Source organism: Falco peregrinus, chromosome 18 (genome assembly GCF_023634155.1).
Source record: "Falco peregrinus isolate bFalPer1 chromosome 18, bFalPer1.pri, whole genome shotgun sequence".
In the NCBI taxonomy this organism is placed as follows: Eukaryota; Metazoa; Chordata; class Aves; order Falconiformes; family Falconidae; genus Falco; species Falco peregrinus.
The window spans coordinates 1,162,471-1,187,573 of NC_073738.1; the positions used below are offsets into that span (position 1 = coordinate 1,162,471).

Here is a 25,103-nt window from a genome sequence, read left to right on the forward strand (position 1 = left end):
TTGTATTAACTAAAAAATGGGTTTTTAACAGCCTCTGAAAATGTGGATTGCTTTCCCTCCCTGTCTGGGTAAATTCTGCAGAGAAGGAGAACTGTCCTTCCTTAAAATTAGGCTACAATGCATTTTCTCTCCTAGTATCATAAATAATTACCCTAAGCAGAACAATATTCTTCGCACAACTGAGCTATTTTCAGATCCATCATCGTACCCTCAGTTATATCGCCAATATATGAAATGAAAAGCAAATAAAAGGGAAAGCCTCAGTTATTTAATCATGATGTTTTTTTCCCGTTCTCATTTAAAATACTCCTCAGCTCTTTGTATAATGGAATTTATTTCTGCTGTTAACACACTCTGTAACTATTTGTCTTTTATTGCTTTAGCTCTAAGTATTTTAGGGATTTTGCCAGTGTTCAGAACATTACATTACACCTTTGCTTTTAAGAGCATTCCTCAGAACTCGATGTATCTGAGATAATGTAATGCATTCAGTATGAAAATGAAAACATTTGTAAAAGATGTCACAGTTTTCCAGAAATAAAAAATGCCACAATTACAAACAACATCCCAACTTGCAAATTATTGGTCTCTCCAAAATAAGAACTGGGCTGTCATAAGAGTACAAATTACTACTTAAAGGAGTAAAGTTCTATAGATGTATGAATAAATTTTTGAAGGATGGAATATTTGAGTCCTGATCTAGACCTTTTTCGTTTTGTTACTGTACTATCCTTCCTGTTAACAGCAGCTCTCCATCGCAGTGCTGTTTCCAGAAATAGCTGTGACAAAGAGTGAGGTGAGGGACAACAAAACATATCTGTGAGCCATGATCAGAACCATTTTTGTACGGAGTTTGCAAAGCTGGAATAGTAATTAAAAGAGCTCAAATGTCCAAGGGCTTTTGAGCCGAACTGTGGACATGAAGACTCGGAACAGCTTGAAACTAATAAATCTTGGAATCCGATCCTGTCACTGTCCATGCGGTATTTTTCATAACTGATATTCGCTGACTCTGGCTCCAGTCCCTACATAAGGCATTACCCACCCCAACAGAAACTGTCCCAGAAATTAGATCAGGCTCCTAAATCCTGCGGAACTGCAGCGTGGGATAAGCGGGATGCCGTTGCTGCTGAATTGTCTGATCCAACGTAGGTTCCCGTTCACATACTCAAGATTGAATCGACCCTTAAAGCACAATGAGGTACCCACAGGGTCAGCTTGTAAACATGGAGGAAGACAAAGCCCTTGCCTCCAGGAATGTGCAACTCACAATGAATTTGATGGTTACAATAAAAGTATAGGGAACCAACATTAAAAGACACCAGGGTGGGAAAGAGCGTTGGCATTGAAAAAGTGATTTAACTGGGAGCGGCAGAATAAGGCTTTGTAGGATGGAGAAGGCTGCTCGAAGCACAAGGACTGAAGAAACACATTTACAAGCACAGGCACGTGCCCAGCCACCACACATCCTCCTGGGCTCACTGTCCTGTCACTTATGTCCCATGTGTTCGTAGGGGCCGGACATCTGGATTGCCCTTTGCTTTTGAACAGAGAAACCAGCTGAGAAAATGATGTCTTTCAAAGTTCTCTCTCTGCTCCTCGCATCTCTGGGGTTTGTTTTGATGGAAGAGAACGTCTCAGGGTAAGTGTTTTGGAAAGCTCACAGTATATTTTGAGACTCTTCCAGCTCCTCACTGGAGGCAAATGGACTCTTTCCATTGGCATCTTGGTGAGTAGGTGAGAACATGAGTCCTGAGGTAGAGCTCAGATAATAGAGACAGCCAAGCATACAAAGATGAGCACATGATAAGAGAGATATCAAACTAAAGCCCTGAGCCTTTGAGCCAGAGCCAGGAACTCCCAAGTTTTCCCTACAAACTCCATGGCTCTGGGTTAGGAGGAACAAGCTGGAAGTCAACCAGGAGAAGAAGGTTGGCTGAGAACTAGAAACAAGATGTAATCCTCTCGCATGAATGAGGGTGGGGGCACCCAGTATTTGAAATAGTCTGAAAAGATGACTGGTTACATAAAGCAGGTATGTTATAAAGACTTTCCCTACCTTTCCCTACATCAAGCAGGTATATTATAAAAACTTTCCCTATCTTTCCCTACATCAAGGAGGTATATTATAAAGACTTTCCCTCTATTTCTCAGACTCCTATTACAAAATTTCCAGCTACCACCTGAGAAGATCCAAAAGATCCCTTATTAGAGCAGGAGAGCTTGCTGCAATCCCAGATAGCAGTACTATAAAAGGATCTGTCTTGAAATCCTTCAGTAACGTAGGTAGCCACCAGCTGTCTGCCCTGTCAGACTGGCTCTGGTCTCAAGGTCAGCCCTGGTCTCCTGCCACTCGCCCCTGAGCCTCTCGAGGATGCGGGGACAGGTTTCCTTGGCCCGAGGTGCACGGCTGGCCAGAGGCAGCCCAAGCACACTGGGTGCCTGAGCTCGGAGCCATGATCTGTGAGGATCAGGCAGGGAAAGCCTCCCTGACTCCAGGCTGCCAGCAAACACCCAGAGCTCTGCTCCTCCATCTCCTTCCGGGTGGTCAGACACGAGCTGCCATCGCGTTCGCAGCCAGCAGAACCCACGAGGAGCTCAGTGCGGGAACAGTCACCGGCTCCAAGGGGGATCCAAAGCGATCACAAAACCTCGCGGACTGTAGGGAGCACGTGGGCCACTGGGGCAGCCCAGGCGAAGCAGGACTCACTCTTGCCTCTGTGCTCTTCCCCCAGTTTAAGCATCAGCATCCCCAGTGCCAGACCAGTGCAGCGGCGCTACTCCGAGGCCACCCTGGCAAGCGACTACAGCCGCACGATGGACACCATGCTGAAGAAGAACTTTGTGGAGTGGTTGCTGGCCAGACGGGAGAAGAAAAGCGAGTAAGTGCGTAGACTCCCAGCGCTCCTACGGTCCAAACCGACAGCTGCTGTCAGCCGACCTATGGCTACAGAAGGATGGGGAGCCGAGGTTCTTCCTGGACCGCAGCAGTGATTCTCCAGGGAGCTGGTTTTCTTTATTTCTTGTATTTTCATAAGTCCTATAACGTTTCTGCTCTGTCAGACAGCACAGCTACCCCGCTCCCTGCCCGAGCCCGCCGCCCGCCCTGCCGGTGGTGGGGGGAGGGAGCCGGGTGCGGGGAACGCGGCGTTGTGGCGCCCCCTGGTGGCGCCGCCCGGCATCGCCCCGTTCCGCCCTTGCAGCAGCGCCGCGGAGCTGCGCAGGAGGGAAGCTGAGCCCCGAGGTCCAGCTGGGGACGGCCAGAGCTTCGACCTGGGCGCTCAGGGAGCCAAGGACTTCTTCACCTGGCTGCTGAAAGCCAAGAAAAACCAGAGGTGAGACTGGAGAACAGGTCTGGTCACCGGGAGGGGTGAGGTCTCCAAGAGTTTTGGAGAGTTTGGGGGCAGGTGTCAATGGTAACAGTGTCAAGTAGGAAAATGAGAGGATTTTGATTTCAAAAGGAAATTTCACATTTCGCCATTCTGCCTCATGAGTGAGGAAAAGAACAAAGACTAAAAAAAGCTTCTCTAGATTTTAAATTTCTCAGAACACACCCCACCCCCACCCCAAATTTACAAAAACATAGATGATTTGGGTCATCTTTTGTTTTGCAAATGTCAGCACAGCTTCATCAAACCCCAGCGCTTTGATAAGGTCAAGATGCGGACTTTTGACAGGGCTGAAGCGCATCCACTCCTCTAACATCACCCTAACAGAGAAGTCAAAATGAAGTGCTTTGACCTAATCAAAACAAAGCCCTCTCAAAAGAAAACTCCCCAGCAAAAATGAGATGAAATTGATACATTTCTACAAAACATTTTGATTTGATCAAATCAAGCCATGGGGGGGAAAGAAAAAAAAAACAAACCCAACCCACTCGTTCACACTCTCAGCACCTGACCGGTTCATTTTCTAAAAAAGAAACAAAACGGTTCATTCCTTGGATCACCGCTACAAGCTCTCATTATGAAGAGCCTGTCATCTAAACGCGAAACCAGGCAGGAGAGATGCCTGCCTGGCCCAGGAGGAATTTCCCAGTTTGTTTCTGATCTGAGCATCCCCAGTTAAAGGCACAGATTTTTTTGATTTTTGTTTTTTTTAAGATGTAATTATCTTAAAATCATCACGGTTACAATGGCGATACGAGCTCACTTGGAACAGGTACCTCTGGGCAAGGTAACCGAGTCCATATGGAGCATTCTGGTGCTGCAGCTCGTGCCTGCCTTTCCCAAGCCATCTGGCTGTGAGCACGCTTGTGTATCTCAGCCCTGCGCGGCTTTGTGCTGTGTCAGCATATCCACAGCCTGTCAATAGCCTGTTTCACCTCCCCCAGTCTTAGCTTATGTCACAAATGTTCAAAAAGCAAATTAGACACGAGTCCAAGGAAAAATCTGTTCTCAGGCACTTTATATATTAAAAAAAAAACAACACACAAACCACTGACAAATGAATGAGGGATACATTTCCTTTCTGTAACATGAAGGGGATTTTACAAAACCTAACAGGTTGCTGCTGCTTAGTCCTAAAATGGTGGCGAGAAGGGAAAAAAAAGCACTTACCGCACACAGCCCACATCCTTCAGGCACAATCCTAGCCTCTTCTGGCAAAATAAATGGAATTTCTAACTACAGGGAGTCATGGGACAGTCACCCAGAACAAGAATCTGGGGGCATTTGTTGTCTTTTGCAGCCTTTGCATGAAAACTGCTTTAGAAACCAGGGTGCAGGGGATGACCCGGGGTGGGGGAAACGAGCAGAGTTCTGGTTCACAGAGGTGTCTCAGGCCAAGCACTCAGAAAATCAGACACCGAGAATCACTAGTCATACTGAAAATACAAAATCAAAGAAATGAGGGCTTTGAGGGATCTCAAGAGGTCACTCAGTCTGACCTCTGCTCCAAAGCAGGATCAACTCGCCCTAAACTGTTCCTGACAGATGTTTGTCTAACCTGTTCTGGGGGGGGAGGTGGAGGGGGGAAGGGAAACCTTTGATGCTAGAGATTAATCAGCTTGATTAGCTTCATTTAGAAAAAAATTGTTTGCTAGCGTCTCCCTTAATCTCCTTAATTGCAAATAAAAAACAGGACTTGCAGGGGGGAAAGTCCTTCTCGGAAACAAAGACTTTCCTTTGTGAGTTGGGAGTGTAGATGCCGCTTCACCCACGCTCTGCTTTTGTTTTGATGCCTGCTGGGTCTAGGAGGAGGTGGGGTGCAGGGGGGGTCACTGCACAGCTCCCGCTCGTCCCCCCAGCCGGATAGACATGCTCACCGCCAGGCAGCCCATACACGCCAAGATCAAGGCACTGTTGTGTGCAAGGAGCTCACCATGTCAGAGAGGTTAAAGCTTTTTTGTGGGTTTCTCTCAGTCAAAGACAGTAGAAGACGAGGAAAATAAAATATCCCTGTGAACTTGAGGAGATGGGGAAAAGAAGCTGTTATGTACTGCATCTGGATTGTTGCCTCTCCTCTGTCTTCATGGCATGGCACGTTTCTTGCAGTTTTACTTCTCTGGAAGGTTCAGAAGGTTTGAAGGATGTTTTGAACCAGGACTTTCTGACATGGCTGATGTCGACTGATCTCTGCAGACCAGCGTGAGTGGCTGTTCTACCCATTCCTGGTGTTACAAGCATCCCTAGAGAACTCTTCCCAGCCCTCGTCCCCAAAGCCACTTGCTGCAGTGCTCAATCAAGGAATTTAGGATTTCTTTAGATAACCACTGAGTGCTTACAGGGCACAGCTCAGCTGGATTTGACTGGAGAGTTAAGGGCTCTGGCCAGAGTTTGGTCCTGCAAAAGTATCCTCAGCTCATTGATACAACAAAGATGGGGAAAGACAGATTGCAAAAAAATTGCTGTCTATAGAGCAGGGAGGTTAGTAAAGCCTTTCCCCCTCTTTTTAATGAGAAAATAGAGGTGTCTTTTTTTTTTCCTGTGCATTGTACACTGCTACGAAAGGCTTTCAGAGAGAAACACAAGTAACCAGGATGCAAAAGGTGCAGGGGAGGGCCCCAAGGAGGCTCCAGGGAACAGCGAGCCCATCCTATGCTTAGCCGAGTAAGACAAAGTCACCATCTATTAAAAAAAACAAGCGAGAAAAGAGCTGTTTATGCTAATGGCAAAAGTTGGCATAAGAACAAAAAGGGATGAACTGGCCATGAATAAATGTAGGTTGGAAATAAGAGGCAGCTCTGTGCTACAGACAATTCCAGGCAGCTTGGTCAGACAATATGAGCCGAGTGGCCGGCCAGCCGGCCAGGGAAAACAAATAACTGTTGAGCTCATACTGCAGCCTTTCCTGCGGAGAAACACTGATTTGCATCTCTCTCCTCTACCCAGCTGCTGGCTGGTTTTTGGGGTTTTTTTTCCTCAAAACTTGTAGGTACTTACTATTAGATACTAACTTGGAGTCACATCTTGCTATCAAAATGGATTTGCAAAGTATCCAGGGGGGGTGGTCGCTAGGGAAGGCGAGAACTTGTGCCTTGTTTCCTATCGGAACCAAATGAAAACGGGTTAAGCGCCACACCGCAGGAATTGATGTTTTTCTCTCCCACTTCTGCTTTGTTAGGACTGCGTAGCTCCAGGACCCCCCAGGGAACGCTCTCCTCACCCCAGCAAGACCCGCGAGGAGGAGGAAGGGACCCTACATTCACTCCCTTCTGTGCATATTGTCCGTTTTGCTAATGCAGGCAATAAAGAGTTGGGTTTGAAGCTGAAGTAAGATTCGGAGAAGAACCAATTTGGGGATGGGCTATAAAATATGAGTTAAAAAAAATACGTATGTCCTTTCAAACAAGGTTGTTAAAGAGTCACCCACCGTGTGTGCCAGCGAGGGGGCCGGCGGGATTCCCACACAGGATTTGCGGTGTTCGGGACCCAACAAACCGGGCTGGGAGCTGGGCTGCCCCAACACAGGCGCCCCCGGCTCGCCCTCCCGCCTGACCCCCCAGCGTGGAGGGGCCCCTCCCACAGAGGGGACCCCCCCCTTCCAAACTGGGACTTACCTCCATCTGCGGGGGCAGGCTTACCTGAGTTGGGCTCACCCGAGTTGGGCTCACCCTGGGGGAGGCTGAAGCCCCCCTCCACTGAGGGCTAGCCCCCCACTCCTGGGGGGGGACCCCTTCCCCCAAGGAGGGACTTACGCTCATTTGGGGGGCTCCCCCCACCTCGGGGGAGACTGAATCCCCCTCCACTGAGGGCTACCCCCAACCCGGGGGGGGGGGCCCTACCCAAACAGGTACTTAACTCCATTTCGGGGGGCCACCTGTACCCGAACCGAGCTCCCCCCACCCCAGAGGCAGACTCCCCCCACCCCAAAGAGGTGACCCCCCAAAGAGGGACTCAAATCTATTGGGGGGGGGGTGTCATGCCTACCCGAACAGGGCTCCCCCCACCCCGGGGGAGCCTGAAACCCCCCTCCAGTGAGGGCAACCCCACCGCCCCGGGGGGGGACCCCTCCCACGGAGCGTCCCCCCGCAGACGGGCCTCCCCCCCCGGGGGGCCCACCCCAGCAGGGTCTCGTCCTCCCCCCGTGCACACACACACAAGGACCCCCCGCGCGGTCTGGGCCCCCCAGCGCCCCCCCCCCCCCCCCGCCCTCGGGAGGGGTGACGGGGGGGCCCTGTCACGCGAGGGGGGCCGGTCACGCGGCGCGGCCCCGCCCCTGCCGTGCGTCACCCCGCCCGTCGCGGGGAGATGACGTCACGCGGCGCGGCGGGGCCGGGATGCACCGGCGGGGGGTGGGCGCCGGCGCCATCGCCAAGAAGAAGCTCGCGGAGGTGAGGGGCGTCGAGATCTCGCTGGGGAAGGGGACGGGATCGGGGGGGCGGCGGCCGGGCCCGGTGCGGGGGGTGTCAGGCCCGTGGGCAGCGGCCCCGGCCCGTGGAGGGGTACCAGAGCCGCTGGGACGGGGCAGCACCCTCCGGGCCCCTGGGGAGGCGGGCAGGACCCCCGGTCTTGGGTGGAGGGAGCTGCCCGGCGCCATTAGTCCCGCGTGAGGGGGGCCAGGACCCCCGGACTTGGGTGGTGGGAGCTGCCCAGGGCCATTAGTACCCTGTGAGGGGGGCCAGGACCCTTCAGCCCTGTGGCAGGGGGTGCCAGGCTCGGTGTGGGGCCATCCCTGTTCTCACATCTGCCATCCCCGGTGGACTCCCTGCTTGCCCAGGGCACTGGTCCGCATGTCCTCCTGGTTCAGCCATCCTTACGGAGCATCTCCCTCATCCAGTTTTGGTTTCTGGTCCACCTGCAGCACTGCCTCCATCATCCTGTTTTCTTCCTGCAGGCGAAGTACAAGGAGCGAGGGACGGTCCTGGCCGAAGACCAGCTCGCCCAGGTGGGAGATCCCCTGCTGCCCCGGCAGCAGCAATAACTGGCTGTGAGCCCAGCCCAAACCTGGCCTTTGCTTCCCGCTCTGCTTTGGTGTCCGGAGCGTTATCCATGAGCAGCGTGGGTAACAATGGCACCCGTTAGGCTGCCTTTCCCTCACAGAGCTGGGGTGTTTGCTGCAAGCCTTGCACTGCCTCCCTTCTCGAGACCTCGGCAACATCTCATTTCTGTAGAACTGCTTCTGTGTACATCACTGAGTCACTGCTGCCCCCCTCAAGCCTATCTCTTGGCCTTCGCTTTGTCTTATCTCCACTGTGGTCTGATACTGGTTTGTATTCAGTATTAAAAGCGTGCATGTGGAGAATTCTGATTTCACTGAGTGATTTTTATCTTGTTTCCTTCCTTTAAGACCACTGGGGCCATCAGCACTGGGTAGGCAGCACGTCAGAGACCTCAGTGTTTCTTGAGGATTCTGCTCACTCAGTGCCTGTGGGGGCTGCCTTGGCAGAAAAACCACATTAAATAAGTGCGAACACAGAAACGCTTCTCTGTGATTCTCTTTCAGATGTCTAAGCAGCTGGACATGTTTAAGACCAACTTAGAAGAGTTTGCTAGCAAGCACAAGCAAGAGATCCGTAAAAACCCCGAGTTCCGGGTCCAGTTCCAGGATATGTGTGCAACCATCGGAGTGGATCCTTTGGCATGTGAGGAACAGGCACGGGGGTTAACGACCTCGCTGATCTCTCACTGTAAACAGGTCACACTGAAGCTGGTGGCAGCTGTCCCCGAGCGAAGCTGATGGGGTTTTGACTCACAGGGCTTGTGAACTGGTGCAGTGTACTTTTGGGTGCTATTTACTTAAAAGGGTGGGAGGAAAATGGGTGGAGATAACCAAAACTGTTGGACTTGGTGATCTTAAAGGTCTTTTCCAACCCAAACAATTCTATGATTCTATAAAGTGGAGACTTTTCATTAACAGACCTGAGTCCTCACAGTGAGGTTTGTGAGCAGCCTGCTTCACATCAGTAACTGTTAAGGAAGAATATTTTGCCCAGTGGTCCAACTGCTTTCCCCTTTCTCACTTCACAGCCGGTAAAGGATTCTGGTCAGAGATGCTGGGAGTTGGAGACTTTTACTACGAGCTGGGTGTGCAGATCATTGAAGTTTGCTTGGCTCTGAAACACAGGAATGGAGGTGAGGATCCCACTCTGGTTTCTCTGAGATACAGCTAATAGGAGGACAGATACCTTTTTGCTGTGGAAAATGAGTTGCATCGCTCTGTGTAGCGTTCTTTACTAGATCTCACAAATTACCAAGATGGCAGTTAAGTCTTCCTTGTTCCTCAAAAGCCTCATTTTGTTTCTACAACACGTTACAGCTACCACTGATAATCAGCCAGCTTTAGTGATTCCTACAGAAATCAACGAGCTCTGCCCTGTTTAGGTAACAAAACCATAACTCACAGTATCATGGGGAAGGAGCGGGGGTCAGTGACAATCCTGAAGGATTACAAAACTGCCAGGTTACTGCTTTGAACCTGGCAGTAAGCTTGTCTCCGAAGGATCACAGCAATATTCAGAAGAGCTGGAATACCAGTGATAAGTGCCTAATGAAAAGGTAGTAGATGTTCTTCATTCCAAAGGGGCAATCTGAGACCAGGACTGGGCTACAGCAAAGTCAGTTGAAGCCTGAGTCTTGTGGGAAAAGGCAACAGCTGACTGCCGCATGTTAGTCCTGGGAACAGAAGGGACTCAGTGCTTATCCCACCCAGTGCTTGATTCTGGGAACAATGAACAGCCACTTGTAAAATGGAAGGCAGGGGTGAGCCAGTGGCAAATGCACGAAGGACCCTTGCCTGCTCTTGCTGGAGTAATCGTACTGCTATGCAGTAATGCTTTCCTGTCCTCTTTTGTTGACTCTTAGGTCTGATAACATTGGAAGAACTTCATCAGCAAGTGCTGAAGGGAAGGGGGAAGTTTGCTCAGGATGTCAGCCAGTGAGTGTCTGCGTAAAGGGGAATCAAGTAGATTTGGGGAAGAAAAGGGGGTGACTGATCTCCAGCTGTGATGGGACTCCAAATTTGACTTCTGTCAATGGAGTCACTTACACATGATCCACATTTAATGACTTAACCATTTCAGAAAGCAGCAGTGTGCTTTCTCTGGGAGCCCTAAGGTGTAAAGGACTGTTGCCTTGAGCTGGAGACAGTTGGTTCCCTGAAAATCCAGCTCTCTTACTGCCACAATGTGCTGGAGCGGTTCTGGGCTCCCGAGCTGTAAGGGAGGGACTCGGGTATCATTACAGAATCAGACTTCAGGACACAACTTGCCATGATCACAAACTGGGGCTGAATCTTTAAACTTTAACACTTGCAGCTCCGGTGCCACCAGTGTGTGTCTAACGCAAGTCTGCACTTCTGAAGGGGGGCACAGATATACTATATCTGTATAATATATATTTATATAATAACACTAATTCTAAATTGCTTTATAAAAAAAATTTTCAGCTGTTTCAGCTGAAACTGGAGCAAGCTCCAAGGGGCTGTTCTTGCTCATAGCTTCTGCACATCAAGCTTTCATTTACAGAATGTAGTGTGCAGTTTGAGAGAGGCTCTCTAAAGCCTTGCATTGACCTCTGCTTCTCAGGGATGATCTCCTTCGTGCCATCAAGAAACTGAAGGTCTTGGGGAACGGCTTTGGGATTATCCCTGTTGGCGGAACATACCTGATCCAGTCAGTGCCAGCTGAACTGAACATGGATCACACTGTCGTCTTGCAGCTGGCAGAGGTATTGAGCCAGGAGATTTTAAAATACAACCACCTTGAAAGAACCTTATTGCTTCCATGATGAGAAACTGATTAGACCAGGCCTGCAGGCAAAACTGTCCACACTCTTTTAAACTATGGACTTAATTCTTGACTATAAGCAGAGAGTATTTTTCTTCTTTTTTCAGAAAAAGGGCTATGTAACAGTCAGTGAGATCAGGTCCAGTCTTAAGTGGGAGACGGAACGTGCAAAGCAAGTGCTGGTACGTATGAAGGTCTCACGTCACGGAGTTCAATGACAGTGTAGAGTGACTGCTCGCGCAGCCCTGCAGCAGACACCTGGCCGGGGACATGTTATCACAACACACACAGGGGATCCTAAGCCTGCTGGTTGACCAAAGGCAGAGTACGTGCTGCGTAAGCAGAGCGAGGAAAGCGGAATCTCAGTAGCTGCATATATTCCTGTGGCTTTGCTAAGCTCCATTAAAACTTGAATCTTCTTAGCTCAGGTCCTACACAAACATGGGCATGGCTGGATGTCTGAACTATATTTCTCCTGGTCAAGTTGACTAAAAATTACTGTAGCCCAAACTCTAAGCTCTCCCTTACCCTCGAATAAATACGGGGTCAGGCCTCTGTTGTGAATGGCTTCTCAGCCATTTAGTTAAGTTTCACTCACAGTTTCCGCTCTGTCTGTATAGGAACACTTGCTGAAGGAAGGAATGGCCTGGCTGGATATGCAGGCAGCAGGAGAACCTCAGTACTGGCTGCCCGCTCTCTTTACGGAGCTGTACTCTCAGGAAATCACTCCAGAGGAAGCCAAGGAGGCAATACCTTGACTGCTACATGTTCTGTGCCTGTATATAATTCTTCCTGTGAGGTTATTTGCATATCACCTGAAACACAGGGACAGTGGACTTGAAATAAAAGTTTTGTAAAAAGTGTCTAGCTTGAAAAGTTTACCAGGACTAATTCATACTTGCTTACCTCTGAATTTTCCCCTCTGTTGTGGGTGGAAATGCCACTTACCATTACAGGCAACTAAATACCTTGTCACAGCAACAAGGAAATTATCTAAGCTGCTTTTGCAACTGCAGTCTCAGACGATGCAAATGTGACTCTGGCTAAAGAATCCTGGAGCCAGCAGTGACACTGAGAAACTGTTCTGCAGTCCTCTCTGCTCTGTGAATGAGTCGTTGTTCCACTAAGGAGTACCACAGCCTAGATTCTGCCAAAACAAACTTTATTGCACAAAAAAAAAAAATCTTATGTACAATAGTATATAAACAAGGTATCTTAGAGTGACTCTTGTGCATATATTTTCAAATCAGGTCTAAAAATCTGTTGCTAAAACATCTCTGCCTAGAGCAGTCATTTGAGGATTGTCACTTTGAAATGGAAACATTCAGAAATGGTAGGACAACATTAGAGCTATAAAACTAATGCTTCTCTTTTACAGCCACATGCTAGTTATGTGAATAGTGTCCACAATAAGGCATTTTCTTGTTTCGTTGTATCAGTGGATGGTAACGCCACATGCATCACAAACAGATTTCAGAACCAGCTCTGCCTTGGGAAGGCAGCAGAGTCACAGCTCTACCCGCAATGCTACTGAATGGTGAAAAACAACGTGACATTTACAATGGGATTACAGAGGCGGTAAAGTAGCACACAGCTCATGACTTCTCGGGAGACCCCCTGCCTCCCCGAGACCTCATCGCAAGCTGAACACCACTTTAGTCACTCTCCTCTGGTGTTATGTGTTGAGTGAGTCCTATGTAAGTTCAGCTTTCCCTTGAGGGATGACAGGGTTTAAGTCTAAATCAAGCCAATGACAGACCCAGGGGAGTTTGCTTGCTAAAAGGAAAAAAGGTTCTCAAGTTGTTAAATAATTCAGAAATGTTTCCACCTTTCAGCTTTTCAGAGCTGCTTAAGCAGCAGTGTGCAGGCTTCTGAGTTCTGCAAGAGTTGATACAAATCACAGAGACTGAAAATAATTCAGTGACGCATGGGGCATTGCCTTTCTCGTACAGCACGCAGCAGGGGTCTTTTGGCCCCTCTTTCTGCACTTTTTTTAGAAGATGACTGCGTTGGAAGTTCTCCCACCACCATCAGGAGTCTGAAACAGGGCCGAGCTGGTGGGAAGGTGTTTAAGGGAACTGGGAGAGGGCCCAGGACAATGTGCAACTTTGTGCTTAGCTTTCTAGCAAAGCTCCCATAAAAATTATTTAAAAAAAAAAAAAAGTATAGATTAAGCTCTTTAACAACAAAACATTCTACTGCTCCAATCAATCAGCAGGCTCATTTGCCTGGAGAAACGGTAATTCACCTCCACCCAACTGAATACATCTTTGATGTAATGGCACTCACAGCCAGCAGACACCTCTCCAAGAGGGTGGCCTTCACTCAGTAAAAAGTTGCTCTTTAGAACGGTCAAATACACTGAAGTGTTAAACTTTACGACACTCGGCTCGGCTGGACTCAGCCAAGTTTGGCAAAGGAATTTATCAGTAACAAGGCATACACCTCCGAAGGACTCCGCCCGTGAACAGTGGCTTCCTTAGCTAGAATTGCCCCTTATCCTAGCATCTCAATCTGATGGATCAAGGTAGCAGCAGCAGCGAGTGAGGTGGCAGGAGGAAGAAGGAAGGAAAATAAAATAATACACTGATCAGAGAGGTGGAAAGCAGAGTACTTCAGTTAAGGACACAGAACAGCTCCGTTCAGAGCAGCCAGAATAAAATATTTCTAGAATGCTAACTTCAAATCAAATACACAAACTAGGCTTATTTTTAAGTGCTCCCCCCATCTCTGAACAATGATTTTCTCACCCTCCCTTCCCCAAAATGCCAGGATGAACACACCTGCACTTGATTTATGGATTCTTGCTGTTTCCACTTTGCATCCACCCCTCTGTGCCCAAAGTTTCAGTGGACGAAGTCACCCAGGGCTTGAGTAAAGCTTTCAGAAAGGAGCCCAGATTCCACCACTGCTCTTTATCTTTGGTCTGTCTAGAACAGTGTCTAGAAGAAAGACATCAAGTAGATGGGCTCCACAGAGCAGAGAGGCTCCATCTCTCCCAACCCGCACAAAAAGGTTTCGCCTGGGCACACAGTGCGTGGGCCCTGTCATACCCTGGACTCATCAAAGCGCTCCCACAGCTACAGCTCCACATTCAGCGTGGCCCCAGGAAAGGGCTCACTGTCTAGGAACAGAAAAGCTGTAAAGAGGATTTGCAGTCTAGATCTCATTCTTTAATCAAATGGAGGAAAAAAAAAAAAAAAGAAAAAAAAAGAAAAAACCAACCAGTGTAGGTGTTTCCAAAAAATAACCTGATGCCACATGCTCCGGCTTTCTAGCATAGTAAGTACCTTTTAAGAGTAGCCTGTCACAAGCTTGGCTTTGTCTAGCATGAAGTCTTCTCATTCAGCGTTATCCACCAAAGCAGTACAAGGAGACAGGAGATATCCCGCAGTATCCTCCGCTCTGGCATTGGTTTGGTTGTCAAGTCTGTCAGGGGTACTCTAGAGTGTGAAGACAGAACATCCCCATGGCTTGGCCTCTCCACTGTTACCGTAGCTCTAAGCTTTAGAGCAACCCTGAGTGTCTGTCTCTGTCTCGGAGGAGCTGCTCTCAGAGTCTATTTCTGTATTCTCCTGCTGGTGTTTCTCTTGCACCTTCTGCCGAATTCCTTGCAAACGCACTAATAGGGACTGATAGTCAAAGTGGCCTCGTTTTTCACCAAAAGGATCCTGGAAGAAAACCATAGATAAGCCCATTAATACAGACCATTATCCGTCTGGCAAGAGGCACAAAGGAGAGAGCTGCATAGTAATCGGGCAACAAATTATCAAAGGCTTAAGGGTTAAATTCCATCTTATGATGGAGAGGCCCCTTAACTTCCCACTGTCGTGGCAGAGGTTGAAGACTGATAACTTCTGTGTGGAGTCTCTTTTGGGAAACCTTACAAACCTAAGCAAACTTCCGAAACAGATGAAAGGCCAAGCAGACATGGGTTGAATTTCTACTCCCAGATTTGAGGAAGTAAACTACTTCAAAGATTTGGTCTCAAGACCACTCCAGGGAGGCAGGGAAAACATTACAAATGAAAGCCTCTAAAATCCAGGAGCCAGAACACTTGACCACACTTTGTACTAGTGCTACAGACCCTGTCCAAATGAAAGCATCGCTATTTCGTTTTAAACCAAGCCCCCCAGCTGAGATGTAGCCAAGTCAGAGGCAGAAAGTCTTTGGAGATTATTTAGCATTTGCTGCTTTCACGCCCTTCCCAGGTCAAAGACACACTGCCAGGGCTATATAAGGTGCTGGTGCACTTTACGCTGTCCTACCTGATGGGAATCTTCAGTACAAGCCAACATGTGGCCCCAAAGTTAACAAGACAGCACGTCTTGCATGCACTTAACTGATACTGAGCCTGGAGCGACTTAGTTTGAAAAACAGGGTAATGAAGACAACAAAACCATCTCTCCAGCACGTGTTCATGCTTCCTGCACTACTATTTACAAGCGAGCAGAAAACCAGCCATGGCAGTCACTGCCTCTGGGAACCGAGCACAACACAGTGATCTTCATAAACCCTGGAGAAAAGCAACTGAGTCCTGGCTCCTTGAAGAAGAGACAAGAGTGGAACCAAACCTGACAATCCTCTAATGTCACCAAACTTCACTCGCTGCCTTCAGTTCAGTACTCTCTGCAGCTGTAAGTCAGGCACAGACCTTCCTTATGGGAATTTGTCACTCCAAACATGAACTCTCCTGTTCTGGGAGTCCTTTCAATTTATGAATTACACAGCCAGCAATGCACCGACAGGAAAAAAGGGCTGAGACAAAATCATTAAATCAACCACCTCCATCTTTCCTTAGCAGTGGAATTTCTCAACGAGTCAGACAAGAGGTGGCTGATGAGGAAGACACACCTATTCATATGCAAATTAGCTTTGTAATCTATTCTTTAATGTCTACTTTCCTGCAGAAACAAGCTCCTGTAACTCAACCTGTCTAGATGTGTCTGCTATATTGACAGTGTTCCCCCACTCCTTCCCTCCTCAGTAACTTGACTCAGTCACCCACTTTCAATCTCATCTCACAGAACTAGGGGTGTCAGAGAAAAGTTGCTACCTGCTGTGTGAGCAAAAGAACCTCAGAAAACGAGAAACTCTAGCAGCAACCCAACAAGAAAATACTGCAATGAAGTTCAGTTGCCACCAGCATTGGTTAACCTGCACGCACCCTCCCTGCTTAACATCAAATCCGCATGAACACACACTGTGCCAGTTCCACCGCTGAGAGAAGTACCTGCTTGCCTGGGGAGGGCGTCAGGTCCAGCACTCTGAAATCTAGCAGCCTTGAAAATCTAACACAGAAAAACTGTGTGCATACTCTGAACTTGAGAATTATACTGTTTCTTCCACAGGAACGTCTCAGTTTCATGGCTGATACAAAGTTGGAATACATATTTCACAGAAAAGATCCAGATCCACCCCATGTGCCGCACATTGTTGTTTGTCAGCCTTATCTAAGGCAGTGTGTTATCAACAGGAAAACTGTCTGCCACTCACCTGCATTGTCTGTCCTTGGAGATAAAGTCTCTCTTTACACACCCCTTCATAGAAGTCATAGTATTCCATGAAGGATTTCTCCATCACGCCCCTGCATGCGAGACAGCAAATGATCAACACAAAATGACAGTGTTACAACACTCACATCATCATCCAGGGTCACCCCATCCCACTGAACTCCAGTTCACGTTGTCAGCATGGACAGCCATACAGTGTGCCCCAGTCAGCTAACAGGGTACAGTGAGGCAGGACACAGAGTGAAACAAACTGCAGCATCACTGCAGCTGAAGAGAGCCTGCACGTGATTCCACAACAGCTGTGCTCCCCCCCCCAGCCCAAGATATTTTTTTTTTCCTCTATAAGACAAGGCACATTTATTCTCAAACACGAGTCAGAGGATGCAGCCATTGTGCACAATAACACAGGCTTTGTCAATGCACAGCTCCTGGGCACCACAGAGACACAGCCATCCACTTCAGGGGAAACAAAACAACTCTTAGCAGGACCAAGCAGAGTTAAAAGACTTGCTCTTCCCTGAAGCAACTCTCAGGATCTCAGGAATAACAGCCAGGTACGTTTATCCTGCTTCCCTACACCACTTTCTTATGCTCCCTCCATGCCTCTTTTCCATACCGTAACGGCTCAGGACAGGGACACTTCCCTTCCAGCATGTCGCACACTGCTACTCGGATGGTCTCATGCCGAATGCACTCATTATAGTTCTTGCTGTCCCCAGGGTGCCTCTCCTGGAAACAGAATTTGGGCCAGTGAGTCCACGCAACTGCAATGGCTCTTCGTCTCTCCCTCCTGGGCCTGATGAATTTCATTGGTGCATGAACCCACTACAGCTCTGTCTGTTCTGTGTATGCTGAGCTAGTTTATACTGCAAATGAAAAGCTGGCAAGATTTTACCTGTCTCCAGAGCCTTGGACTCACACAGCTGTGGAGACAGGTCAACTGATGAAGTTAGCACAGAAATCAGCCTCTCTCTGAGATGCTGGAGACCATGAAAACCTGAGTAGTTTGGTTCCCGCATGACTAAATGTCCCAGGGAAGCCATTTCAGGAGTCATGTAGCAGAGAAACAAAGAGCCATCCCATACTTCTCAAATGCCTCGTGTTCTTCTATTACCTTACATATAGGCGAGCTAAGGAGCCTCTGGTTCAGAGCTGGCTTGCAACTCCCCCTCAAGCTCTGACTAGAGGCAGAGCAAGCTGAAAAAGAGCCAAGCAGCATAACCTACTTTTGTCCCAGTTTCCAGAATGGGATTTGCCACCAGGAGCAAGATGTGGAGGGAAAAGAGAAATAGCTGCAGAACCAGAGAGATCCACCTCAAACTCTCACCTGCTCAAAGCCGGGTTCATTGTGATAAGGGTTCTCAGTCATCAGAGACTGGATGGAGATGAGGACTGAAGAGATACTCTGTGCTGGGCTCCATGCAGGCCCGGTCCAAGTGCTGAAGCATCAAAACAGAAAAGCATCAATTAACAATGCAGGACTGGCTCAGTGAGCATCACCCCTCCAACGGCCAAGGATCAGAAAGCTCGGGAAACCACATTTACTTCTTACAGAAATGCAACAGAAAAAGAAACAGCTGCTACAGATATGGGAAGCACTGGACACTGAGGAAGTTTTCAGGGTCAAAGTAGTTTATTCTCTCAACCAAATGAGTACTTGAGCAAGACAAGAGGCTGGCTAACCCCACTCCACTGCTAACACACACAGGGCATCACACGAGTTGAGGAAGAATACATTTCCAAGCATTTTACAGGGAACTTTAAAGCTATGTCTATCATCTTGCACAGCTGCCTGGAGCAACACAAGCTCCCAGCACTACCATAAGTCAAACCCAACAATTTTCAAGAACTAAAATCTGATTTTCAAGACTCAAACAAGACCATGACTTGTGCAGTCTGTAATACAGACATTCAGTGCAAGGACTGCCATCAAAAGCACTAACAGATGCTCTACTATAGGAATAAGTATAGGAATGCCCATTTCATACACGCAGGGTAGCAAAAACCTTCGCACAGAACAGCACAAGCAGAAAAAGCTGCTCTGCTGCTTGCCCTTAATATCCTAGTTCCAGATACAGACCTGTCTCCCTGTGAGCTGAACAAGGATGTGCTGACCCATATATGCTCTTCCTAAATCCTTTCATTTGCAGCTCCCTCTGCGCTTCCCATTTCTGCTAAGGCCGAAGCTCTTTGTTCACTCTTCAATAATTTAGCTTCCATGCTAGGGCTACAATTGCATGAGCCACAAGGCAGCAGCTTGTGCGGGAGCTGCTGGGCATTCAGACCTCCAAGATAAGGACGTGCCCTGCACACCTCAGTGCTTTGCAGGTGCTGGCATCTAGCTCGCTGGATCAGGAAGACTTCTACACTGAGCAAGGTATTTCCCAGCACCATGTGCCTCGACCAGCACCTATCAGCTGACTGGTATCAGCTACTTGCACCAACTTCGGTGTGAGCGGCACATGCAAAGCACTGCTGAAACCATACCAGCAAAGGCAGTCATAACCACATCAGCACTCAGACTGTGCTGGTTGATCAAATCCCCACAGCAATTCAAGCTGTTGCTGCCCTTTCCTCACCTGGCCGCTGTTACTGCCTCCCTGCAGCAGAAGGAACCAGGTACTCACAACCCAGCTGCACCAGTCCAGAGCCTCAGCAAAAGCCTTTCTTTACTGGCAACTGGAACTGTTGCAGCTGGGGTTGGGAGTATCACACCGTGGCCTGGGTTCCTCTGGCAGAGCTGTAAGAGCCATTCAATCAGCCAAGACTTACACATGTTTAAAAATCAGGCAGGTGAATAACGAGCATTTGCAGCCGTGGAGCCTGTTTGAACAGGCATCATGGGAGCAGCGCTTGTAAATCATTACACACAGCGCTCAGCCCCACATACTACGTGTAAGTGGAAGCCCAGAGCAGTCAAATGGCTCTCAAGGAAGTTCTTAGTGGCTTTTAATTTTATTTATTTATTTTCAAACTCACACAGAGAGAGGAAATTAAAACCACAAAAACCTACATTCAAAGAACATTAAGGATCAGGCTGCAAAGCGCAAAAGCGGAAGAAATGCAGTGCTTGGTCCGAGGCTTTGCAAGGGGAAGCAGGAGAAAAGCGGCAGCATCCACTGAACTTCATGCTTCCCCTGCTCTGTTCTCAGGTGCTTTTAAACACAAGTTAGGCTCTTACGTCAGTAGAGGAATTTGTGCCGCTTTAAGACTCTGATTCTGCACATGACTTCGCAGAAGCATAAAGGTGCATCCAAGCACGCGTCTGGGGCAACATCAAGGCACAATGTGCTGAGAAAGATGCGTGAGGCAGAACACAGCCTGCAGCCACCTCCTGATCTCCCATCAAAACAGCCAAAGTCTCCTCTTACCCTAGAATACTCAGGCAGACTTTCCCATTGCGGTAGAAGTTGGGGTTAAACCTCACTGTGTTATTTCCCGTTGTCATCAGTTTGACCCTTGGTGGGTGGATGGGATAATCTGGAGGACAGCGAAACAGGAACAAGAAGAAACCCCCTTCATAAGGCGTGTCAAATGGGCCTGTGATCAATGCATGAATCTGGAAAACAAAAGCCCGTCTTGCGCACCACTTCAAAATTGTGCAGCACCGTCAAATCCTCAACAAAGCCAACCAAAGGCAAGAAACCTCCACCCAGGCAACAGCACAGAGGCAGCATCTTCCACAAGCACACCCATGTGCAGGCCATACTTAACCCTCCCTCCTTCCCTCGTTAGCCAGAGCCACTGCTGTGCACTTCTCTCCCCTCTGCCACACTCAATGTGCAAAGCAGGTTTCCAATGTGAAGTTTGGCCACAGTCCACAACAGCTGCCTCCCATACATCTCTATACAACCCAAACCAGACTGAATCACAGTTCAGGTGGTAAGCTATGCTTAAAAAAAAAAAAAAAAAAAAAAAAGATTTCAAACATGAAAAAAAATCTAATTTTAGAAAGAAAAAAAAATCAGAATTTCTGTGCATTCCTCAATTTTATGGTCTTGTGCGGATTTGGTCTTATTAAAACCAATCACTCAATTTCCTCTTCCAGGATCCAAAATTGAGACCCTATTCTCTCCATGCTAATTACCCTCCAAGATCCCAATTGTATACCAGGAAATCTACTCCCTTTGGGCTATTAAGGAAGCTTGTTCCCCAAGCGATCCAAGCAGTCTCCTTTAATGATCCTCTTACCTCCCCAGGATTTCAGTTAAAAGCCCTGAGGCTGGTGTTCTACAAACCCGCATTTCCATTGAAGGGCATTTTGGTGCTTTCAGCTATCTACACCAGGGAAGCCAGAGCAGCAGTAAGAGCCCCAGGTGGGAGCTGGCTGTGCAGAGACACTCCCTTTGTGCTACCTCCAAAACCCCAGGGGCGCTAAGTTGGGCAGGCACTTACACGGAGGGGGAATTTGGGGGATGCCACGTTTGTCAGGGGGGTGGGAGAAGTGTGCAGCAGAGGAAAAAACAAAGCAACCTCACACACACGCACATACAACACCCAGAAACCAGCATGGCCAGACCGGGTGACACTGGCTAAAGAAAGGGCAGCACCAGCCAAGAAACACACTGGATCAAGAACACTGAGCAACCTCTTGCCTCCCAGCTCACTGCATTCTCTCTGGCATAACTGGAAATTCCCAGTCCTGGAAAAACCCGAGAACCAGGAGGGGAAGAACTGGGGCAGGAGAAGCCGTAGCCATGCCCGTGTCCCTAGAGAGCAGGTCTGTTGGCAGCGATGTGGTGGGAGCGTGGGTCAGACCTGCACGCGACCCTGGTACCTGTGAGAACCCAGCCGGCAGCTCCGCAGCAGGACAGGGCCCGCCTGCAGGGACGCACCTCACTGCCAGCTCACAACAATTAAACATCTCCAGGTTCCGCAGGTGGATTACAGATACTCCAGCACTGCTTGTAGCTAATGGACATTTCTCATTTCTAGCTTCTCTGAGAAGCCCCCCATGGCCACTAGCTTTCCACAGAGCTCTCCTTTGAGCTGCTCTGTTGATTGTTTTCAAGCATCAGTAGGATGAAACGAGCTGAATCAGTACCCCACTGGTTCACAGGGCCTCTAAAGCAGAGCTGGCTTTATCTGTGGAAGCTCCTCGGATTCCTGTGATGGTATCTCTCCACACAGCCAGTTTCCTTGAGAGCCTCCTCCCATTATAAATACAGCCCATCGCAATGCCACCAAGAAAACTGGAACTTCATTATGCTTTTGCAAGACTCGCCCTGACTTCTCTCAAAACATGAAGGGAATACTCCATTTGGGTACACCCTTAAAGCAGCCATCAGCAGCAACATATAGAGAAGTGGAAAGTTGAAGCAGCTCCAAATCTTCTCTTACCTTGGTCATGTCATGGGGATCAGGCACAACAAACATTCCCGGGGGCGGTTCCTTGTAAATGGACATGATATCCCTGAACAAAGGAAACAGGAATTAGTCAAGATCTCCCTTGGCGTTCATCAGCCCTTGAAGCACTGAACGTTCTAGATGACAAATCTGCACACAGATGCAAAGGGACAGACTTTTAAGACAGAAACTTGTAAAGAGCTAGACATTTTTCTTTTGCCTCTGTTTTCTGGCTGGGCTCTTTCAACTTACCCCCCAGAACAGCTGAGGCATTTCAAGGGCACGAGCAGCATTCAGGAAAACAATACACAAGACATCAGAACAAGTGCACCTTGACTAACTGCTGTCTTGTATTTCACCATGGATCAGCTCCAGCATGTAGAACTTCAACCATAAACTTCCCCTAAAGTAATCACTTGAAAGTTCTTCTAGGTGAAGTTTGTTGTTTAAAGGATGACTTCTCCTCCCTGTGTTTTCCTTCTCCACACTCAGACTATTTACAGGATCCCTCTTATATACCCAGTCATTTGGTTTTCCCCAAACATACCATGACTCAACTGCCTTTGAGAACGTTACCACTCTGACAAATTCGGGTTTAATCAGACAGCAGGTTCAAGAGTAGTGAGAATGCACGCACACACACAGCTTGATCACAACGGCCTTGTTTCTCTAGGAACTCAAACCAAATGAAGTGAAAAACAATAAATCACCTACAACTCCATGAAATTTACAGATAAATCGAACGGCACCTATTACCTTCCATCACCCAAAACCTCCCTCCCATAACCAGAGCTGCAGTGAGCTCCAGGACAAGCTCCCACTCAACCTTCCCATTTCGGAAGCAACTAGAGCTCAGAGGTTTCAAGGTGAGAACAAATGCAAAAGCAACAGCAGAGCCTTGCCTTCCTGCCTACTGTTACAAGGTTAGTGCTTCTGGCATTTGGATTGGAAACTGCCCAAATAGCTGGTGCCATCTTCGGAAGACATTATACAAGCTCTAGAACAAGGATGAGCAAGAGCCTGGCAGGCAGCGATACTTGCTCTGAAGGAAGAGGAAGAACTTGTTGAAACAGTGCCAGCATTTCTAACAATACAAGACTGCTTGTTATATTAAAGGCTATCGACACACCAGGTTTAACCAGATGAACCTTTAAAAAGTCAGAGCAACCAAACGGATGGGCATCAGCAGGAAGAAGGATCGCTACAGGCAGGTTAAGTATAAAAAACTTGACCGTTAATGGGAGTTACAAACCTGCTCCCCTCCCCATTTAACAGCACCTCCAAGGAGCTGCTAGCGATCCCGAGGGCAGGATCGGAGCCACACACCAAGGAGCTTTGCTGCCAAACACCCCAGAAACTGCAGATGGAGAAAGAGACCCTGGATGGTGATACAGGGGTCCACGGCTCCAGGGCAAAGGGAAGTGTGAGATTCCATCGTCACCCAAACACCTGGGCAAGGGGAGTCCCGGAGAACAGTGGGGACTGGGGCCTGTTCCCAGGACACAGAAGTGGGGGCCTGGGGCCTGTCCCCGGGAGCACCCCGGGACATGCGAGGGGGGAACCGGGGCCTGTCCCCAGGCCCACCTCCAGGTCTCCAGGCCTGTTGGTGAGGGGACGGTGAGGCCCAGGGATCCATTACCCCCTCGAGGTTACCGGGGACAAGCCAGGTGTCTCTGCCCCGTTACAAGCCTCTGCCCCGTGCCCGCCCTCCGCCCGGGCAGCCCCCCGAGCCCAAGCCGGGGCAGGGCCCGGGGGTTTCCCGGCCCACACAGCTAGCCAGGCCCGGGGCCACCCCCCAGCTCGCCAGCGGAGCCGGCTGCGGGCACAGCCACCGGGCCCAGGGCGGGGAGGCTCTCTCACCGTTTGATCCGCAGGAGGCAGGCCGGGCTGGGCCGCTCGCTATCCCAGTCACCGCTAACCGTAGGGTCCCAGAAGGCGGAGTGCGTGAGGAGCGCGGCCCCCGCGGCCGCCGCCGCTGCCGCGATGGGGGCCCCGCCGCTCCCCGGGGCCACGCCGGCGCCCGGCGTCGCAGCACCGAAGCCCGCCGCCGCCCACAACTCGGCGGGGATGAAGACGCCGGGGCTCCCCGCGCCCCCGCCCGGGCCGGCCGAGGCTCCGCCGCTACCCGCCGCCGCCAGCACCGCGGCCGGGGCCGCCTCCTCGGCGGCCGGACTCTCCGCCATTCCGCGCCCGGCCTCGGGGAACGCCGCTTCCGGGACTCCGCACCAGCGAGTCCGCCGGCCAGAGCGGCCCCCGCTCCCCGCCTCCACCACCGATCGCCGGCCAGAGCGGCACCGCCCCCGCTCCCCCCTCCCACTACCGGCGCAAACTCCCCCCAGCCACCATAGAGTCTCTGCACTGGCGCCAGAGCGCCCCTTCCACAGAGACGCGTAACCCTGGGCTAGAGTATCCCACCGGGAGCAGCGCGCCCTCTGCCGCGGCGGATGTCTGCGGGGCTGGAGGCGGCACAAATCCTAGTTTGCGGCTTTTTGGGCGGAAAAACAACCGTTCTGCGGCAACAGGCTCGCTCCCAGCACGCCTCAGCCTGCGCAGGCATGGCCGGGCCGCCTTCCAGCCCTCTCCTGCGCCTCAGGGCACCCTCAGGAAGCGACAGAGCCCGCCCGGAGCGCTGGGGGGTCGCCGTGGCCCGTAGGACACCGCCGGGGCCCCTCACCCCCGCGCCGCCTGCCAGACACTCGGGTACCTACAGCACACTGCGGCTGCACGCAAACGGTTTGAGTTTCAAGGTCACAGTCGCTTTGCCAGGGGTACAACAAGTTGTTTATGCCCATTTTTATACGTATCAGGGAGAATAAACGCAACGTGCTGTGCTACCAGCAACTGCTGTGTTCCTGAGACACGCAGACCACTGCGCCCCACGACAATTCCCAAAGCGCAGTGTTACCGTTGTAGGGTTACACATTCATTCCCAGCAGCCAGCCTGGCCACCTGCTTATGATTTTTCCTTTTTAGTTCCACCAGCAAGTCTCCCTTGAGCTCTTTTTTGTTTCTCCAAGAAGTCACAGAACAGTTTGAGTCAAATTCTTCGCAGGCCCTTCCCCTTGCCAGGGCATAAG

General features: G+C 49.8%; 3 protein-coding genes across 4 annotated transcripts; 2 read left to right on the top strand and 1 right to left on the bottom strand.

Annotated features, from left to right (window-relative positions):
• The first annotated feature begins 1,568 nt into the window (after window positions 1-1,568).
• On the top strand, window positions 1,569-6,781 carry GIP (gastric inhibitory polypeptide). Its single transcript, XM_005236578.4, has 5 exons — window positions 1,569-1,642; window positions 2,736-2,882; window positions 3,204-3,335; window positions 5,496-5,588; window positions 6,565-6,781. The coding sequence occupies exons 1-5, from the start codon at window positions 1,569-1,571 to the stop codon at window positions 6,572-6,574; spliced, it is 456 nt and encodes a 151-aa protein (XP_005236635.4). The 3' UTR covers window positions 6,575-6,781.
• A 900-nt stretch (window positions 6,782-7,681) lies between these two features.
• Window positions 7,682-12,034, top strand: SNF8 (SNF8 subunit of ESCRT-II). Its single transcript, XM_055789872.1, has 8 exons — window positions 7,682-7,774; window positions 8,278-8,328; window positions 8,887-9,025; window positions 9,411-9,515; window positions 10,245-10,317; window positions 10,967-11,108; window positions 11,275-11,349; window positions 11,788-12,034. Exons 1-8 carry the CDS (start codon window positions 7,721-7,723, stop codon window positions 11,923-11,925), a joined length of 777 nt encoding a protein of 258 aa, XP_055645847.1. The 5' UTR covers window positions 7,682-7,720; the 3' UTR covers window positions 11,926-12,034.
• A 42-nt stretch (window positions 12,035-12,076) lies between these two features.
• Window positions 12,077-24,308, bottom strand: UBE2Z (ubiquitin conjugating enzyme E2 Z). Of its 2 annotated transcripts, XR_008744668.1 has the most exons (8): window positions 23,887-24,308; window positions 22,021-22,093; window positions 20,052-20,239; window positions 18,008-18,119; window positions 17,297-17,409; window positions 16,664-16,754; window positions 14,458-14,838; window positions 12,077-12,327 (listed from the first exon to the last, which is right to left on the bottom strand). XR_008744668.1 is itself a non-coding variant. In XM_055789871.1 (7 exons), exons 1-7 carry the CDS (start codon window positions 24,207-24,209, stop codon window positions 14,668-14,670), a joined length of 1,071 nt encoding a protein of 356 aa, XP_055645846.1. In that variant the 5' UTR covers window positions 24,210-24,308; the 3' UTR covers window positions 13,319-14,667. The 2 variants fall into 2 exon arrangements, 1 of the variants encoding a protein (XP_055645846.1); XM_055789871.1 differs by lacking the exon at window positions 12,077-12,327 and having other exon boundaries at window positions 13,319-14,838.
• Window positions 24,309-25,103: the final 795 nt, after the last annotated feature.